The sequence below is a fragment of the Pollachius pollachius genome (assembly GCF_949987615.1).
Source record: "Pollachius pollachius genome assembly, chromosome: 15".
Classification (NCBI taxonomy): Eukaryota; Metazoa; Chordata; class Actinopteri; order Gadiformes; family Gadidae; genus Pollachius; species Pollachius pollachius.
The window spans coordinates 14028083-14048059 of record NC_136948.1 but is presented as its reverse complement, the minus strand read 5'-3'; the positions used below and the strand labels follow the sequence as shown (position 1 = coordinate 14048059).

General features: G+C 44.1%; 3 protein-coding genes across 3 annotated transcripts; 1 reads left to right on the top strand and 2 right to left on the bottom strand.

Moving 5' to 3' along the window:
* The first annotated feature begins 652 nt into the window (after window positions 1–652).
* On the top strand, window positions 653–7898 carry zbtb42 (zinc finger and BTB domain containing 42). The gene is made up of 2 exons (XM_079752141.1): window positions 653–784; window positions 2177–7898. Exon 2 carries the CDS (start codon window positions 2191–2193, stop codon window positions 3910–3912), a length of 1722 nt encoding a protein of 573 aa, XP_079608267.1. The 5' UTR covers window positions 653–784; window positions 2177–2190; the 3' UTR covers window positions 3913–7898.
* A 3633-nt stretch (window positions 7899–11531) lies between these two features.
* On the bottom strand, window positions 11532–13829 carry siva1 (SIVA1, apoptosis-inducing factor). The gene is made up of 4 exons (XM_079751902.1): window positions 13650–13829; window positions 13117–13311; window positions 12743–12902; window positions 11532–11714 (listed from the first exon to the last, which is right to left on the bottom strand). Exons 1-4 carry the CDS (start codon window positions 13768–13770, stop codon window positions 11666–11668), a joined length of 525 nt encoding a protein of 174 aa, XP_079608028.1. The 5' UTR covers window positions 13771–13829; the 3' UTR covers window positions 11532–11665.
* Window positions 13830–13969: 140 nt separating this feature from the next.
* adss1 (adenylosuccinate synthase 1) lies at window positions 13970–19956 on the bottom strand (the record flags this gene model as incomplete). The annotated part of the gene is made up of 13 exons (XM_079752870.1): window positions 13970–14377; window positions 14740–14889; window positions 15546–15643; window positions 15851–15975; window positions 16510–16664; window positions 16745–16871; window positions 17596–17677; window positions 17840–17947; window positions 18075–18141; window positions 18249–18299; window positions 18391–18453; window positions 18592–18694; window positions 19765–19956. The coding sequence occupies 13 exons, from the start codon at window positions 19954–19956 to the stop codon at window positions 14325–14327; spliced, it is 1374 nt and encodes a 457-aa protein (XP_079608996.1). The 3' UTR covers window positions 13970–14324.
* Between the last annotated feature and the right edge of the window lie 21 nt (window positions 19957–19977).

Sequence of the window (19977 nt, the reverse complement as noted above, 5' to 3'; positions counted from 1 at the left end):
GGGGGTGGTGTGTGTGTGGGGCACAAGACGAGCAGCTGCAACCTCAAGCCTCTGTTTCCCCGGCTGCACTAACATCACAAATACTCACAATTATAGAGAACTATGTTTTGTGAATCTTCAAGGAGGAGCCAATGATAGTAACACAGGACTGAAATTATTTAGAGTTAGAAGTAAGTAAAGATAACGGTTAAAGCCCGGAGATCATGTGTTGTAGATTAATCAACTGAATTATTTAATATAAGGGAGCTGATTAAATAGGGATGGAGACAGCAGGCCTTTTTTTTTATATCATCTTCAAAATAAACAAAGTCCCTTTGAAATAATGATGAATACAAACGAAACGGAACATAAATGACGCAATCCTATAGTTCTCCTAAGACAAAACTACAATATATTTCTGATAACTCTTCTGAATATGTCCATGACATGCCAACAGCAAGTCAACGAAACAACAATAGACTCCGCAAACTATTATTTAGCATGCCAAATTATTCATGGCAGGTGCTTTTTAAAAGAAGGTATTTGTGTCCCCCAAGGTGCTCTGCTACTTGCTGCCACTGTGTGAATCCGTGGAGTAGTACAGAACTTATTGTGGCCGGAGCTATCGCGAGACTGTGCTATTATCAACCTGCTTGACACAGCGCTGAGTGCAGCTTGCCTGCTGCCAGCCAGGGTCGAACTGAAGCCCAAGAAACGACGGGAGAAGCGAACATCTGGCCTCACATCATGAAAAGACATCGGGACATATAGGCGAAAAAAAACAAGTATCGGAGAAAGAATACATGTGAGTATGTTGTTCTCAACTATGGGAACCGAGAAAGCGAAAGTTGGGTTCGCGTTGGGTTGGCCAGCGGCAGTTGCAGTGAGTTCCTGTGCTCTTAAAAGGCTCCCGGCGGCAGCAATGCATTTCCCAACACGGACATGGTGCTCGTTTCACAGCCTCGTCCTTGCCTTTCTGCTGCCTTCTTATCTCAGTATGGTCCGGCTCCTTCGCTTTAAATGAACGAATTGTTGTGCTCGAAGTTCGCTACTTTTCGCTACGGTGTCGTTCCGAAATAATTGAGTTGAAAACCGATCTGTTATAGACAGTTGGGATTTCTGCTTTTGCCGATTCAGAAGAGACTTATCGTCCCGGTGGTGCGCGTTTAAGTGCGTATAAAAGAGCCCAGTTTCTTTATTTGACTTATTCGCGTCGGCTGCTGTGCGGCGGTCTCGCTTTTCTTTTTAAGCTTAATTTTTTAGATTGTCAAAGTGATACAATGTTCCTTCTTCGGCTACTTTATATACATCTGTTCGTGCTATAAGTTAAGGTGAAATATATTTTTGGTACTGGCGTCGCTGACCATAACATATGGCATAAAGAGCAGCACAGCTGGAGGTACCGTTTCCATTGCAGTGATGTCAGAGCAGCTGACTCCACAGCTTGCAGTGTAATTAGCAAACAGAGCAGCAGTTTACTCACTCTCTCCTCTGGCTTTTTCTTAACCTTGCCCCCGATGGGCGGCTGGTAGTTTTCTATTCCAAGCTCTGCCTTTCTATAATTTCAGTTGTTTGTGTGCATATGTGGGGACAGTTGTACATGATTGTGCATTGTGTGACGAGCAGTTAGTTGAGCGACAGATCGTGATGTTTTAAACGCAGAAACGTGCGTGTGGCGCTGATCGGATGGTTCATCAGTTTATAGGAGAAGCGCACAAAGTATAGGAGGGCTCACCCACCGGGATGCTTTTTGGAATATTTGGAAACGGAACTGGTGACAGAATGATACAAGGTCAGACGAGCGAATATTATAGTAGGTAAACTAATCACTATTCGCGGATAATTTAAGATTGCCTTTATTTGTTTGTGGCTATATTTTGTAAACGATTGAACCAAATGACGATAAGTGAATTTGTATACGTTGAACTTATGATAAAACTAGTTTCTTCGACTGAAAAAAAAAACACGTTTATTTCACGTTTCATGTTATATAGTTGATAAAGTATTGACGTTTACTTATTTCAACTTTTTACTATTGTTCAACAAAATAATATGTTGACGTTTCGCATTGTTTGGTTTCGGGGGATAATCACCTCGTCGTTTGGTCGCTAATGCCCGTTCGTTGCTACCTCCGCGACACCCTCTCAAACACCTGCATTGCATTTATACACTATCCTGTTTTTCCTGTTCCCACCAGGTTATGAAGGTAGAATGGAGTTCCCACACCATAGCCGCCAGTTGCTGCAGTGTCTGAGTCAGCAGCGTCACCAAGGTTTCCTCTGTGACTGCACTGTTCTCGTCGGGGAGGCTCGATTCAAAGCTCACAGGGCCGTGCTGGCCTCATGCAGCATGTACTTCCACCTCTTCTACAGGGACCAGCTAGACAAAAGGGACGTTGTGCATCTGAACAGTGACATTGTGACAGCGCCGGCTTTCAGCCTGCTCCTTGAATTTATGTATGAGGGGAAGCTGGAATTCAGCACTCTGCCCGTGGAGGACGTGCTGGCCGCCGCCAGCTACCTCCACATGTACGACATCGTCAAAGTGTGCAAGGGCAAGCTGAAAGATAAAGAAGTGTCCCCGCTGGATGAGAGGACGGCCGAGGGCCCCGGCCTGGGCCTGGCGCTGGGCTGTGCGGGGGACAGGGAGAGCTCCTCGGACGGGGAGCAGGCCGGCAAGCAGCTTGTCCGGCGACAGCCCCCCGCGCCGGCCCCCGGCCATCACAGGCCTCCCCCCGCCGAGGACTCTGACACGGACAGCAAAGTGGGGCTGGCTGTCACCCTGTGTGATCGCTCTGTGCAGAGCAGGCAGAAGGCCAACGGTCAGTCCGGCCGGTCCCCGGACCTTGTAGGTGTCAATTATGTGTCGGCAGAGGCCGAGGCCTGTGTCCAAACAGCTGGAAAAACAAAAGCTGATGTCAGTAGCCGTGCCGTATCCCTGTCCCAGAGGTCCCTGGCTTCGGATGACATGGACTGCGCGCTGGATTTGTCTTTCAAGCCACTGTCTAGCAGAGATCCCTTACACCCCTCCTATGTCGCGGGACAGCTGGGCCTCGACAGCCAGCAGCAGGGCACTGAGCCACTTGTTAAAGACGAACACGACTTGCTGTCAGAGCAGGAGGACAGTGAGCCGATGAGCCCGGAGAGCCAGCGCTTTGGGAATAGTGCCAGGAGCTCGGTGGTGACAGGGTTCGCTGCCCTCTTCCCGGGCAACAACGGCTCCACAGCCGCCCTGCTCTCCCGGGGGGAGGACCTGATGATGGGGGAGGAGGAGGAGGACGAGGAGGAGGAGGAGGGGAGACGGGGGCGCCGCCGCCCCCCCGGCCATCAACACCAGCACCAGCACCACCGCGGGGGCAGGGAGGGCGCCCCCGGCCGGGAGGGGGAGGGGAGGGGGAGGGGCGCGCTGCTGGCAGGGGACAGCGAGGAGGAGGACGAGGACGAGGACCTGGCCTCCTCGGACATCTCCACGTCCAGCGGCGTGCTGCTGCTGCCCCCGGCGGCGGCGGTGGCGGCGGCGGCGGCCGGCCAGCAGGTCTGCGTGTGCCCTCTGTGCAGCAAGGTGTTCGCCAGCCCCCACGTGCTGCAGCTGCACCTCAGCTCGCACTTCCGCGAGAAGGATGGCACGCGGGCCAAGCTGTCCCCCGACGGCTCGGTGCCCACCTGCTCGCAGTGCGGCAAGACCTTCTCCTGCATGTACACGCTGAAGCGCCACGAGCGCACGCACTCGGGCGAGAAGCCGTACACGTGCGGCCAGTGTGGCAAGAGCTTCCAGTACTCGCACAACCTGAGCCGCCACGCGGTGGTGCACACGCGGGAGAAGCCGCACGCGTGCAAGTGGTGCGAGCGGCGCTTCACGCAGTCGGGGGACCTCTACCGCCACATCAGGAAGTTTCACTGCGTCCTCACCAAGACCCTATCGACTATCGGATAAAAACTAAACAAACTCACACACAGAGAAACACTGTTCACTGGTGCCATGGCAGGAGAGACACACCAGGATGTGTCTCTTCTTGCACTGCATACTACTACTACTACTACTACTACTACTACTACTATTACTACTCCGACTACTACTACTGATTTATGTTTTATTTGTTTTCTCTCTTTCGTGTGAACACACTGGGAATTTGCTGGAGTCGATTTTTGGAATTCTACCCCTCATCCGCCCACGAGGCGTTTCTCAAGCTAAAAGAGTTGTAACAAATTTCAAACTGGAGCTAATATAATATATTCTGGTAGCGAGCCATGTTATAGGCATGCATGATGTCCGGAGACAGGGCAGGTTGGAGACTAACCTCCCCATTATGTGTGTGCTGCTGAGGGAAGTCCATCTGGATCCTTTTGGGAGGGTGAACAAACAGGACGATGCACTTGTTTTCTCCGTTTCGTATGAGTGTCAATCTGTTGCGTTTTTAGGCGGTGCTGCGGAGAGAAAAAGGCCTTTTTTCGTGCGTCTGCTGAGCGGAGGAACAATAGTCCATGCTGAAGTGATGTTAGAGCAATCATTTGAAAGAACGATGAGCGTTTCAACGTACACATTGAGGAGCAGTACTGTAAATCAGTGGCAATATCTTTTTTTCTTTTGCCTCCTACTTTATTATTTATTTATAGTATAATACTTGTCTAAATTATCACGAGGCAACGTTAACAGTTGAGGTTTGATTACCAAGAGGAAGTGTAGAAATGTTTTTTTTTTCAGAGGCAGAGCATTGCTTCTCATTTGACATGAAGGTTTTTTTTTAAAGAAGAAAAACACACCACCATACTTGAATGTTATCTCAGTCTGGATCATTAATATACAAATATGTATGTTTTGTCTTGACCAGGTTTATGTTATGTCACGTAAACACACATTGAAGGAAGCTCGCCTTTCAGAGATGAGCATGTAGATAATGGATTACCGCAGTTTACGCTGCAATATTGGTGCCTCCTGAAACTCTTGTTCTTTACCCAGTGTACTTAATATAAACCCACAACAATTGGACCCACATGTTTGACTTTGAAAATGCTAACGTCTCTTAATACCAGGAGGTAATGTTGGTAGTTGGCAGTAATCTCTCGTTACCTGGTATTAACAGCGTGTTAAATGGTGCACACGGTAATGGAAAGTGTGAAGGACACACTGGGAAGAAGCGCGAGTGTGAATGTCGACATGGGATTCTTGTTTTAATAATGAATCGGTTACCATCTTTGTAACCAGCCTCTGCTCTATTGCCTACTGCTGGATCTACTAACTTGTTCGTACTTTCTTTCTTTTTACATGCACATGATATCATGTCCTCTTCCTGTCTGCGTCTAAGATACTACTGATAATATTCAAGCTCTCACTTTGGGAAGAATTTACCTTGAACTTTTGGAAGAATGTGCAGTTTTGTTTAGTTAAACATCTTTTTTTGTTTTGACTGTTAGGGGTTCACTTAGATTCTATATATTACTTCTTGCCTGCAAGTAGCACTAAACGTTGATGATATTCATTTCATCTTACCTGAGAAGACTTGATGATAATTATTTATTAGTTGGACTTGGTTCAGGGTTTATTAAACGTATAATCTGATTTATATAAGCTTGAAAGACATTTCTTGGTACTTCTATCGAATTTGTGGGCTGTCAGACCTTCCATTGAGCAAATAGTGACTAATAGTTTTATTTTATTTTATTTCCATCCACCACACGCAAAACTTAAGTATTGAAAATGTGTCACACTGATCATAGAGAGGCACTTGTTTTTAGCATCCATGTAGTTTCAACACTTGTCTAGGCTGCTATTTCTTACTCTTTGTATATTTAATGTAAATATATAGAAATATTTATCAAACTTTGATTGTGTGTTCCATGTTGGCCTGCTGGGGCGGAGGGAGCCAGGGGTCTTACTGTGGCTGCTGTCACTCCTTGGCTTCAAGTTGTGTCCTCCCCGGAGGGTTTTGACCTTTTCCTTTTATCTCCCCCCGTACTCCGGTCTCCATACCAGAGGCGTTTGTGCCCTCGCAGTTTTAACCCGAGAAAACGGTTGTTTTCACAAGCACTGGCACAACGGATACAGAGTAAGGCTACCTATAGAAGTAAGACAATATCGCCATTGTTCCCCCCCCCCCCCCCCCCTCCTCCTATGTCCCAGGTAGTTCTCAAGGAAACATTGTGGGGCTCTGTTCCTGCTGAGGGGTGGCGGTGGTGGAGGGAGACAGCCCGCCAGGGTTCTCTTTGCACTTTTCTGTATTAAATGGAGCCTTTGGAATGCGAGGAAGGCATTCAGCAGAGACAGAGTGAGGGGAGACTGTAAACAGGTGCATTGTGGGGCTGCATCGAGGAGGAGCTGGCTGTCCCAGCATGCAGTAGATAAGTGCTCCATTGTTCTTGCATGTAGGGGATGATACCATGGCAACTTGATTGCACATCTATCAGGAGAATTATCTTAATTGTCCATAGTATTGCTTTTCGAGTTGTCCTCATATGGCAAACCTGGCCCATAAGAAACTGCGATGGCTTATGGAAGTTAAAGACCTTGTCAACATTGGTCTAGCCCTACTGGACTTGGGTTTTAGGGTTTTCTATGTTTATTAATCAAAACTTTTCGAGTGGTCTTCTGTTAGGAGTTCAAGTCAAAGCAGGAGTTAAACTCTTGGAAGATTAAATGCAATTTATTCACTCCGTTCCGTAATCTGTAATCTTTAATGACAACTCATGGAATGGTTTGGTTGTGATTTTTTGGGGGGTTAATTTGGATTACTGTCTTTTGTTTTTTTAACTTTAAAAGCATGACTTTGATTGGTCAACTCTATAGGCTTCTTAAAATCCTTGATGCAGAAAAGCAACTTTAAATAGTCAATTCAACACGCACACACACAAATAATCTCTCACACACACACACACAGTTGATTTAACTTTCCGTTTACCGTTATTTTTCAGATCCTACAGCGCAAATCGAACATGGTGCAGTTTAACTCTGATGTACCCGTGTACAAATGTAGAAAGTAAACTAACAATGTATAAAGACATGTTTTGTGTTTATTTTGTTTTTCAGTCTTTCATTTGTAACTCCAGGAAGATCACAGAATGTGCCTTGTAGACACACTGCAGTGTGTTGTATCTGGAGAGGAGTACCCCTTTTATACACTGTACTGTCTGCCCTAGACTCCGGTCAAAATGTTAATTTCACTTGTTCGTTTCAAACTGTCTATATAAATATATATATATAGATGTATCAAAAAAATGAAGTCTTTTTTTTAAATTATTTCTTCTGGCTGCTCTTGGAGATTAGAATGAGATATTGAGTTTACCACTGTGTTAATAAATATGTTCTTGGTGTGTAAACACTGGGGACATGCACTCTGTTAGGCTTATATTAGCCACGATTGTTAGGAGCTAACAAAAGTCTTGTTTATTTTATTTGATGCCTTTGTTGAATGTGAAACACCGAACTCTCCCAATTTGTACAGAAACACATAGCATTTCTCTGACCTGGGGCTGTTTTTTTATTATTTTGTGCTTAACTCCTGCTGTATGTTTGGTAGACTTTCACTGATACTGGAATGTTTCTCTTTTTACAGGTTCCAACTGTGAAATAGTGTATAATCATGAGAAATATTTATGACCGCATTGCCATCTTGTGCAACATTTGACTCAAAACAGAGCATCTACATGTCAATGAACGTCTTTTTAATTACATTTGTAGAAGTGCCATTAGAAGTTAATATAATTTTTTTTTAATAAGAAAAGTATATTTTATAGTAATCAAACGCTTGATTATTAGTGGTCTAGAGATTAGAGGACAATCTTAAGAATTGACATTGCTTAGTTTTTGAGGCAATTTACTTCGATCTGTAATATGTATCTGCTGTTTTTCTTTTGTTTGCGCTTTTCAAGTGTGCTTGTGTGTCTGCTGTGAAAATGTGACAATCTTGATTTAGTTCTTTATTACAATATGCATAGATTAAATGAAAAGACTTTCTCTGACTGTGGAATTCTTTTATTTGCATGAGTTGTGTTGACAGTTTATCTGCATATTTAATCACAATTTCTTATTATAAAATATAACAACGTTCAAAAGTTTGATCAAAACTTCCTCTATTAAGTTGGAATGACAGCAAGGACCTCTAGGAGACAGTGAGTTGTCTTTCAGTCCACCTCCTAGGGGGGGGTTCTGTGGTCTGAGCAGGAGTAGGAGTGGTTGTGTGGGCGCAGGGCATCAATGTGATGTGTACAGAGAAAACAGCATGTGATAGAGCACTGTGGGTCAAACAGTCGCTATCCCCACGGACACTGTAAATGGAGTGCAAGGACAGGGCACCGTAACCATTCCATCAAGGTGCTGTGGCATAATAAGCTGATGAATCCAGTGTTGCATAACTAAAGTCAATATAGGTAATGCAGTTATAAACAAAAAGGACTGAATTGTCCAAAAAAAACCTTGATTATATTCTGTAGATAAAAGCAAAACGGTGCGTAAACAAACCGCCTTTCCGAATATCTGCTTTTAATTTGCGATCTCCGTCGCGCCACTTGTTCAGTCACCGTCTTCCGACGGAGAGAGAGATGGCTTTTAATTATCCCCCCGCTGCTGTGCTATAGTAAATCCAGCTGCACTGCTATGCGAGCCCAATGGAGACCAGCTCGGGTTCCCAGCCTCCCCCCCCCCCCCCCCAAGAACACCCATTCTTGGAAACCCCATATAGACAAGAGCTGTGTCCCTGCCCCCATCCATCCATCCACTCATCCATCCAACCCCTGCAGCCAATACCCCCCCTCCAGCCCACGGCTTCATCCCGCGGTTCCATTGTGTGCGTGGGTAGTAGCTCAGCCGGCCCTATTGTCTGGCTCCTCTCCCCATGCGCGTACTTTGTACACAAAGAAGAAGACACGGTGGCGCTGGGCCCGCCAGTGGATCACAGCATAAAGAAGAACAAAAAAACAATACAAAAAAAACAATGTCCCTGTAAGATCATTCATTCATTCAGACACAACCTCGGCCATGGGCACCTCACGGTAAATAAGGGCCCTGGAAGGCCTGCGCTGGGAGCACTAAGCACTGTCAACACCCCTCCTCTGGATGCACTCCGGTGCAGCGTTTACAGCCGACAACCCGCATTTCCCAACACATCTGCCCCCGAAAGATACAGCAGCAGCACTTATGGGAATGGCGTACGAGTGCAGCGAGCAGGTTCCTTTACTCTTATGAACCGAATGCACTCTACGTGGAAACGGAGGGGTTGCCATGTGACAGAGCTTAGCTCCAGAGGGGGACTCAAGAGATGTGTGTGAAGTCTTACTAGGTGGTGTAATAGAGCATTCCTCGCGCTCGGCTTAAACCTGTAAACCTGACTCATTTTGGTGCTTACTTTTGTGTGCATGTGTGTGTGTGAGGTGAGGAGAGAGAGAGAGAGAGAGAGAGAGAGAGAGAAAAAAACACACAGAGAAACAGAGATAGAGGGAGGGGGCCACTTAAGAGAAGTTAAGTGGAAAGTTGTATGTGTCCGCCATCGCCCTCACAAGGCCAGCGGTTGGAGCCCTTGACCTCTGAGCGGACATACTGCCAGGGACAGCTGGTGTGGCCGGTGTTTATTTATTTATTTATTCCTCTCAACATAAGACAGGTGGTCACACTTGAAAAGGGCACGCAAATACAAGCACACACACACACACACATACAAAAACACACACACACACACACACACACACACACACACACCTCATGTACATAAACACCTTTATGTTGTCAAGCCTCCCACAAACAAAAACATCCTTATGATGAGTTACGCAGCGAGTTGCATTCTTAACCACACATATACAAAGATGAATGGCAAAGTTAGAGTCAATATTCCAACGTTGTCTACGACGACACAAAATTGCAAACACAATTGATAGGCTCTTCCTCCATTCATCCACGACTGAAGCGCTGCTCTCAAGTTCCAGACTGCACTTCACAAGTTGGGGCTGGATTGTCTATAGTATGTCTGACGGTCTGAAAGGGCATACATGCATATCAACTAGAGCTCACACTGCGGTAGCCTTTGTGTGTAATGTATATGTGTGTGTGTGTGTTTGTGTGTGTGCGTGTGTGTGTGTGTCTGTGTGTGTGTGAGTGTGTGGCGGGGCTTGTCCTGAGAGTGCCAAGACAACATGTCCTTGGTCCACTGCACAGCTGTCACTTATTCACACTCGTTGACGCATATTTATAGAAGCAGCATCATCGGGTCCGACACGCGCACTCCAGGCCACAGCTGGTCCCCAGAAGAATGGTGAAAGACAAAGCCACATGCTCCCACTGGCTGACTGCGCCCGGCCCCGGGTCCCGTCTGAGGGCCCCCACTCACCACCCCCATACCAGGGAGAAGAAGATGAGGGGCCATTTTTGGATGCAACCCCGTGACCTTTTTCATTAGTGTATCAGGGATGGGGATGTGCCGAGGAGACGGACAGCTGCACACTAGCGTTTTTTGGGGATATTAATGCATCCCATCCACTGTTGTGTGTGGAGTGCCCAGTGCGGGCAGTTATATCAACACTGGATGCGGTTGTAGTGTGTAAGGGATGACGCTAATAATGGCATACATTTGAAATGAAGTTTATCTATCTTTGACCACTGAAATGTTAGAAATTTTATTGAGAAGGCGTCGTTTGTCGTCTGCAAGAATTGTGCAGCCTTTTTAGAAAATAGTGGGAGTATTTGTTAAATTAACTAGATTTTAAAGCAAATTGATGTTTCACTACTATATCTATACCTTGGGGGCATTGACGAGTTCAACGGCACAACAATTAAAGATGCAATTCAAGACAAGAATGGATAATTGGATAAAAAGGTGAATCCATTTTAAATTATCCACTAGTTGATTAAACAAAATTATATTAGCGTTGTGGATTAAGGGAAAAAAAAGATGGCTGTCAAAATCAGATGAGGCCAATTCACAGTTGATTACATCAGGTAGATGGAAAAAATAAACTTTAGGAGGCAGGATCATACATCAAAGAGAATGAACCCCTGACACCCCATATCAGTATGAAATTACTTTCACCCCAAGTGTTTATATAAACGCATTTTAAAGTTTTCTACTTAGGTCAATATGCATTCATTAAGCAACTATGGGCTTTCCCGTTGCATGCATGACTTGTACTTATGTTAAGGAAATTCAAATTATATTGTATGAGCACGTCGTCAGTTTCGGTAAACGTGGGAGTACCATTTATAAGCCGTTTGATCATTAGACCAGTCAATTGGGGAACATTTTTTGAACTCTAGTTGAGTCACATGAGTAACGTAAGTGCCATTTTACATAATTTATTAGGTGTGTCAATGTTCGTGCGAAACAAGCAGGCTTCACGATTAACGCAATATTCAGTGATTCTGCTGACACGCAGTCAAGACTTATTTTACGCACGTTCTTTATTTCGTCCTAGCTGTGTATCTGAGAGCAGTCCTTGCCGTTTGCTGCCATCTCCAGGTCGAACTAAGTAATAACAGGGGAAATCGACAAGTTCGATACAAATGTGCCTCCTCGACCCAAAAACGTCAATAGAATTGATACAGAAAAGTATTTAATTTTATTACTGAATTGTATCTCATATGAACATATAAACACTCAATGGGAATTTAAAAACAACAAATACAGGTATATAATGCAGTCTGAGAAATATTTCATGTGTAATCAAAAGTGCTCAATCATAACTCTGGTATCTTCTCCTTTGGTCTTGAATCACGACGAACAGCTCCAACACACTATCGTATCAAACTGACCACTATAACTGTAGAAGAAGAGAGAAACACAAGTTAAGAAAAACACAACACACCAAGCTTATCGATAACATGAAACACCTATGAATTCTCTTGTAGGATATACCATGTGTGATGAATACATGGAATTGGAAATGAAAGAGTGCTGCATTAACCCAAATATTTTGTGCTAATCAACAAACATTCGTTCTCGTCTTCTAGAGTATAGGCACATGTGTGCAACCGCACAAGAAACGCCTCGAGACAGTGTATCCAAATGCTGTCTCAATCGCTTTGATTCCCGGGATTAAAGTCTTCTTTGAGGTAAAGCTACAGTAAGCAGGCAAGGTCAAGGGTCACTTTAAAAAATGTATAAGTCTACTTTGAGAAATCAGTCAGCTGATGCTATATATGCTTCTATGGTTACCAATATAGTGTTCTTCTTCAAATGTCTGAACAGTGATTGATTCCTGAGAAATGAACTTTAGCTAACAGGCCAAAACTGAAGTTTGGGGTGAGGAGGCAAAGCACTGCATGTCAAGATCAACAAGGAAATGGTTCCCTCAGCATTGTGTTCAATTAACAAGACGACCTTGTAGAGCAGAGGTGGTCGCGGTTGAGGGGTTAACAGCTAAATGGGAAATACATGTAATTTGCAGATGGATGGATTAGTGCAGATTGGCAGTTGCACTCTTGACAGCTGGGCTACATCACAACAAGGCAGATTTCCTACCACTTGTGCAGAAGAGACTTTATGGGTTCGTGGGGAGTACATTTACATGCCGTCAGGACCAGAATGACATTCAACCTTTGACCCGCTTTGACTAATGAAATGGTGTAAATCATAGAATTAGGATCTCCCTGCCCACATTATTTGCTGACATGATTTTACCCAGATGTTAGAGGCCTAATTATCATTTGGGGAAATTCGCCAAAATATCTTGTTCGGTTGTCCATTAAGATGTTGTTTAAATGATAAATGTCTTTGTTTACAATGTACAAGGAGCATGGTACATTTTTTGCAACGGATCCAGTACAATGTTTTGCAGAAGCAACTCACTCTACAACAGTGCACACAGAGCAGCACTGGCTGGAACAGCTGGAGCACTGGCGGATGCAGGAGGAGCAGGATAGCCGGTCACACTGGGAGCACGCGGCCCTGATGCCAACACCCTGGCTCTTCTGACACACCCCGCAGTGTGTCGAACCAACTGCCTCACCTTGAATGGACACACATTTAGTTTACCAAGGTTGTGCTTTCAGACCTTAGACGTGCACCATTACTGTTGCATTTTGATAGAAGAGACTTGATATAGAATATACTGCAGCTACGATGCTTATATTGAATATACCACCAAATGTGCCTCATTAATAATTGCTTGAACAGTTCAAATGTTAGAATTTCCGAAGAATATGTTTGCCTCGCCAACTCACCTTGTGCAGAGTTTGCTTTCGTTAGTGTACCATTCTGTCCAATGAGCCTTTGTCCCTTTAACAGTAGCTGGCTGGGCGCTGGGGTTACAGCTGGTTGAGAAGGCTGCGCTTCTGTGCTTTTTACTCCTCCGTCCACACTCCAGATTTTAGCCATCACAGCACTGGCCCCGTTGAATAGCATATTCTTTGTCTTTTCTGTGGAGGTAGAATCAATTTGTTAAGAAAAAACGTTTTCATAGGAACTCGATTTAATGGCCTGATCTATCCAAGTTTAGCGTAACGTTACGTCAAGGCAGAAGATGGTTAGCATAACAAGGTTAGCATAACAAAACAAAACATGTGACCATTGCTTCCACTTTCAAGAAGTTGTAGTTGCGGATAAGGATACTACCGTACCATTTATTGCCGTTTTTTCAACCAAATTAACGAATAAGCAGCCTCGCAATTCTACCGTTTACATCCAGTTAAAGGCTAAACAACAAACGTAGCACCCTCTAACACGGGGCTAGTTGTTTAGCCTTTAAGTTGATTACCGTATATTTCCTGTCTGTATTTTCCACCAAAGGCACCGTGCTGAGTCAACTCCCACTGTCCAACGTGCACCTTATACTGCGATGAAAACGACTCGGAAAACGGATATGAACGTTTAGGCATGTTAGCGTGTAAATGTATATCGATGCGGTCCTGACTCGGTCTTGGTCGTTACCGGGAAAAGTGTCAACTCCAACCAATCCGGTGTCGGACCTCCAGTCACGTGAGAAGTCTGATATAAAGGCGCGAACGAAATATATTTAAAGAGACAGGACACGAATTCCATGCAGGGGTCCAGCAGTGTTTTTTTTATTAGCTCACATCAGGATCACAATTTGCCACTGAACGCATTTTTACTTCGAATTTTAACCACCAGATCAGACTTAACAAAAAACAAACCTTGGTTAAAATATTAAACTATAACCTTTATTTCAAACTAATTATGAGTGTGTTGTTGCTGGTGCACGACTGTGTAGCAGTTAAGTAACTAACCCAAACAAACTCCATTGTCAACGTCACAAGATAATTTGTGTTCCTGTTCAGCTGATGTGTTGTTTATGTATTTATAAATAGAAATACATTGTTTATGTATTGATCTTTCTTTATTTGCGCATGAAAAACTTGATATTAGGTCATATCCGTGGGGCTTGAATCGATGCCAGGGGAAGGTGTTGATTTTAGAACATCTGGATCATGCACTCTCTGGACTTTCCAACACCGACCCACTTAACTGTGAAGGGAGAGAGAACGACATGTCAAGGCAAAGCACAACCCTCACTTTGTTTATGCCATCGTAACGACTAATTTCTAACAAAACAGCGCCACCTACTGGAATAACGACTCAAAGACACATTTTAAGCATCTCGAGCTGTGCGGCGTCAAACCGATTCCAACATTTTTAGAAGCTAAATATAACCTGTATGTGCCATTTTGATATGTATACAATTATTATGTTTGTCTTATTATTTATAATGTACTTTTGTTTGAGAATAAAAAGAAGATTCAAACATTTGCTTCTTTTTGTTCCCTCTAAAGAAGTAATTCTACTCTTGGCAGCAGTTCAACGTGTCTTACATATTCTGTCAAACCTACTGGGGACTCCGATGTGGTTCTCGATGAAGCGGATGTAGTTCTGGGCTTTAGGAGGGAGGTCATTCCACTTCCTCGCGGCCGCCGTGTCGGACTTCCAACCAGGGAAGGTTTCGTACTCAACCTCCACCTTCTGCAAAACCTCTAGGTTGGCTATGTAATACAAAGGATTTAATGTAAATATGACACATTATGACATCTTTACGTTGTTGTAAAATGTCTTATGTTGTACAATGTACAATTCATTGCAGGGTTTATCCAAAGCCCTAACGACGATGGCCTTTGTTTTGAGATTATGTATGAGCCATTTGGGGACCGCTGTACAGTATAATGGTAACCATGCATTACGCTCTAGTGATCATATCGATTTACTGTCTCTCAGCGAAAAACAGAGGAAGAAGGAGGGGCCCGTCATCAAGGAGGGGCCCGTCCAGCTTTGAGCTTCAAAGCTAACTGAGACTGTGGGAGCTTGCTACTCTGTGACTGAAATTGATGCTTCCGTTGCCCTGAGATTGCTTCTTCTCTGCCATGCAAAATGTGAAAGGAAATATTTCTCTGCTTTGTTATATGTGGTTCACTGTATGCTTTATATGAATTTTCACTATTTGGTCAGGTTTCCACCTGATTTCTCCAGTGTGTTATTTTTCTACATTACCCAGAATTACTTCTTTGATGCCCCTCTCTGGTGATCCCCGAACCCGAGGAAGCATTGTCTGGTGTGCGAGGCTGATAAAGTGCATCCAATAGGATGTACTCTATCAGGATGGACATTATAGGAATGATGTGCCAAGCTTTAGTCACATTCATACCTGGAAAATGGGGAATTCTTTTCCCATTGATTTTGTATGCTACTCCAACTTTAATCTCATCCAACACATCCAGAATGTCGAGTTTTGTCAAGGCAATTCTGTAACACAAAGTCATTCAGTGTTAAACATGTCTGTTTGCCCTGTTGTTCTTAAATATGTTCTTACTTCTTCTCACATGCCCCAAAGGCTGGAGTCAATAATGCATCTAAACAGTCACAAAATGAATACACACAAATGAATAAATATCGAAAAAAACAATATATATGTTCTTAACCACACAATCCTCCACTCCTCAGTGCACTCACGCGGAGAAGCCGTTAATCATGTGAGCGTATTTGAGGATGACCAGGTCCAGCCAGCCACAGCGGCGCTTCCTTCCAGTGGTGACCCCTATCTCATGACCCCTGGTCTGAAGTAGCTCCCCCACTGCCTGTAAACAGGTCAACGACCACCACCACAACAACCATCACAACAACAAAAACAACAACAACAACAACAACAAGACAATGGTTACATATCACAACCACACTGAATATCATTAGCAAATACTGACCAGTGGTGGTAGACACTGGATCGGCACTTTAAAAAAAACAGACATGAATTCAAGTCTTGTGTTACATAATGTAACTCCAGCCCAAGCGGTAAGTCTATCTCGAAACCCCAGACTGGCCTAAATTTATCCATGTGAATGTGATCTACATAAGAGGTTCAGGGTGTTTGAACATTTCGTTCCAACAGCTGCACTTGGCTAGTGAAAGACTCCGGCACTTTCTTTCCCGTGTGTGACATAAAGCCGTCGTAAACACACAATGACTCAAAATAAATGTTACATAAGAAGGTACAATATCTCACTGCAGTATTTAAGTGTACGACTCGAGTGGTCCCCGTGTGCACGTGAGGGCGGGGCTCACAGGCTCCAAAGGCCAGTGTAATACGAGGAACACCGCCGGGGGGGTCAACTTACATTGACCTGTTCGGTCGGGAATGCTCCTATGCCGACCCTGGTTGTGTAGGCTTTGGAGACCCCGAACACATCACCGATGTTCAGGGGGGGGATTCCCAGGCCGGTGCATGCCCCGCCAACGGTGCAGTTTGATGATGTCACGAAAGGATATGTACCTGATGATTGTATGCATACATTAAAAATATGTGTTTCAAATGCACTTGGAAATCGTTGTCTTTATAACATAAAGATGTACCAAAGTCAATGTCCAGAAGAGCAGCATTGGCCCCTTCCACCAGAATCTTCTTCTGGGACCCGTGGATAGCTTCGTACATGTAGTACACTCCGTCTCTCACCATTGGTCGCAATCTCTCAGCATACTCCTTCACGAGCACAAAACAAACGTGGAAACATTTACATTTGTGTGGATGGATTCTATCCATCTGTGTGGTTCCACTGTTTACAAAGTCTGTTTTACAATACAAATGTTCAATGTACGACCGTTTAGAACACTTTTCTAGTGCGAATAACTTGTGTGACAGTGTGACCTACTGTCCAAAGCGTTCGGAAACATTTAGCAGAGAACAAGGGAATGAACTGCTAGTCTCCCTTTCTCTTTTAATTGTCTGCTTGTGTGTGTGTGTGTGTGTGTGTGTGTGTGTGTGTGTGTGTGTGTGTGTGTGTGTGTGTGTGTGTGTGTGTGTGTGTGTGTGTGTGTGTGTGTGTGTGTGCAAGTTGCTTGTACTTGTTGCTTGGCAACGTGAAGCACTTGGTTTGGGTGAGTAGCCACCTAGCTTGTAATGTAGTGAACAGCTGACTATTTGATGAAAACGGGCACTAAATACATCAGCAGCCTTCTTCAGAGCCAACCAATTCAAAATTAGAGTCTGCATTTGTTCTTGTAACATAAAGCTATCGGCTAGATCAACACTATTTCAAATAAACAACACGTTGCTTAAATATTGTGAAATTTAGACTAAAGTTATCCTCTTACATCGCAGACTTATCAGCTCATTGTGAATTCGTTCACAATCGCTTTGGAGTTCATGGGAAGTGCAGTCCTTATTCTCTGAAATACCTGGAATAAAGACTTTTGCTACCTCATACCTTGAGTTTTTTCAGTTGGTCCTCAGCATCCACTGTCAAGGTTGGATACATGGACTGATACTGCTTGACAAGGTTCTTGAATCTGCAATGATCACAGTCATCGACGATTTAAATACAGAGAGGCATTTATCATCTCGAAAAAGCAAGCATGCCCTGTAGTGTGAATGCGTGTGTGTCATTGAGCATATGGACATACATATGCCTGACTCAATAGGAGAAGGGCCTTATCAGGGGCCATCCCTACCTGGCAGAGAAGTCTTTGAAGTCCCCCAGAAGGTCACACACACGCAGACCAGTGCGGGAGGCCTTGCTGGAGTAGGTGGGTCCAATACCCTTCTTGGTCGTCCCAATGCTGTTCATGGAAAAAAAGAGCAACCTTAGTTGAATCTGTAACATATATGGATTGTACAATGCAACATAACATTCATGAAATAGTACATTTGTATGATTTTGGGGCTTATTTTCTCGTCTATCTTTACTTCATTCCTTCTTGCGCTTGTCTCTGAGTTTCTTGCAGGCCGTCCACAACTTGATGAAAGTCAAATACTGTTGGAAAACAAAGTACAAACTTTTTGAGCACCTTGCCCCTTATTTGGGAATGGTTTAATGTCCGCTGTTGCCACCATTTTCCTTATTGAGCCACAGATACGTACCCAGATGTGCTCTGTCAGACACGATCAGCCTCTTGTCCCAGCCCTTCAGACCTATAGTGATAGCAAGGGACAAGAGGTCATGTGTACACTCATGACAAGGCCTGACAATCACACCGGGTTGGAGATGAAAATCCAGACTTACCTTTCTTCTCATTCTTATCGCCCTCTTCAAACAAACCGGGCAAATGTATGACTACGCCGTTTCCTGCGAACAGTCAAATAATTGAATTCCACCCCCTTGTAATGCATACAGACATCTGTACGTAGATATATATGCTGTGCCTGTAATCGTTGACTGAGGAGGAATGAGGGTGTAGATCCACGGACAGCTGCGGTTTCTTACCGATAAGTGATATACTCTTTGAGTTAATGATTCCGCTGGGGAGAAGGTGGAAATCATACTCCTTCCCCTCTACCACGACTGTATGTCCTGCATTGTTGCCCCCCTGGAAATAAAAACCAAGAATCCCTTGATCATGCATTTGGTACAAACATTCATATTCATTCATTCATTCATTCATTCATATGAATATGTATGGCCTGAACGCAGATCCACAGGTCTAGAGAGACTTGACAGATAACAAACATAAACAGTTCAAATGCATACTATTTAATTTTCGGTGAGTAAGGGATGTAAACTCCAAACAGCTCTTGATGTGTATAAAACAACATGTACTTATTTAAACAGACTTGGCCGCTACTGGTGGCTCTTCCAGAGTGCCCCCCTAACTAAGACCTGCCCTTCTCACATATCCAGCCACCCCGGGAATGTGACCTCTAACAGTCCAAGTGGGCGGGGCTTTCCGGCCCTGCACTGAGCCATGCTGGTGTTGGTGTCAGTGGACAGAGTACAGAGAGTACAACAGGTCAGGGGTTTGTGTAATGGGTCCATGTCTATGGCTTAAGCCCCTTGTTTCTGGGCAGAATAGAGGGTAAACGATAAACAGGGATGGGTCTACTCAATAATAAAAGTATTAATAGGCCTTATCGTGTAAATGAAGGTCCTTTCATTCATCGAGTCTAGTACTAGTGGCTATACTAAATTCGATTTTTTATTTATCAAATCATAAGCCAGATATCATTTTTATTCATTCTTAGTGTTGTCAACATATTTTATTATTTTGTCCACCAAAGCGGGTGAACCCTTACTATAGGTACAATAACTTCAGTCTATGTACAAATTCCACCTGCTCATGTTACTAGCAGTCTCCTGCCGCTGCTAAAAATGGACAAATCAAGGCATTTGCACCTGTCATGACATTTAGTGCATTGTCATTTTAAATTTTCCTTTTCATTCAAGAACATCACCAAGCAAGATTAACTCATGATATATTTAATCGAAGAATAGCGACTTATCAAAGTCCACCTAAAAACAAAGTTGGCTACAATCAGTGTTTCCATTCTGCTCAGTTTGAAAGCAGCTACTGTTATGTTGCAAGCTTATGGACACAATTTAACTAAGGCTATCCTATTCTAACGCGAGTGAATAATGAAATACATATCAATGCATATTTACCTGGCATCTGCAGACCAAGTCGGCTTCTGTCGCCAACAAATCAACGACTTTTCCTTTCCCCTCATCCCCCCACTGCGCTCCAAGCACCACTGTGACTTTATTGCCCGTGTCGTTCCTTGATCGCTTTAACCCGGCGGCGACCGGCGGAGTATTGCAACTTTTATTGTCTTTTGGAGACCAAGAGAACGACATGGCGGTGGAGCAGTCTGTTCG

What these genes read in the sequence shown, in the direction of transcription:
- siva1 (XM_079751902.1), bottom strand. Translation starts at nt 13,770, where the DNA reads ATGCCTAAACGTTCATATCCGTTTTCCGAGTCGTTTTCATCGCAGTAT. An exon ending in ATACAGACAGGAAATATACG is followed by an intron (nt 13,312 to 13,649) that starts GTAATCAACTTA and finishes CTACCTCCACAG; the next exon opens with AAAAGACAAAGAATATGCTA. An exon ending in GAAAGCAAACTCTGCACAAG is followed by an intron (nt 12,903 to 13,116) that starts GTGAGTTGGCGA and finishes TGTCCATTCAAG; the next exon opens with GTGAGGCAGTTGGTTCGACA.
- zbtb42 (XM_079752141.1), top strand. Translation starts at nt 2,191, where the DNA reads ATGGAGTTCCCACACCATAGCCGCCAGTTGCTGCAGTGTCTGAGTCAG.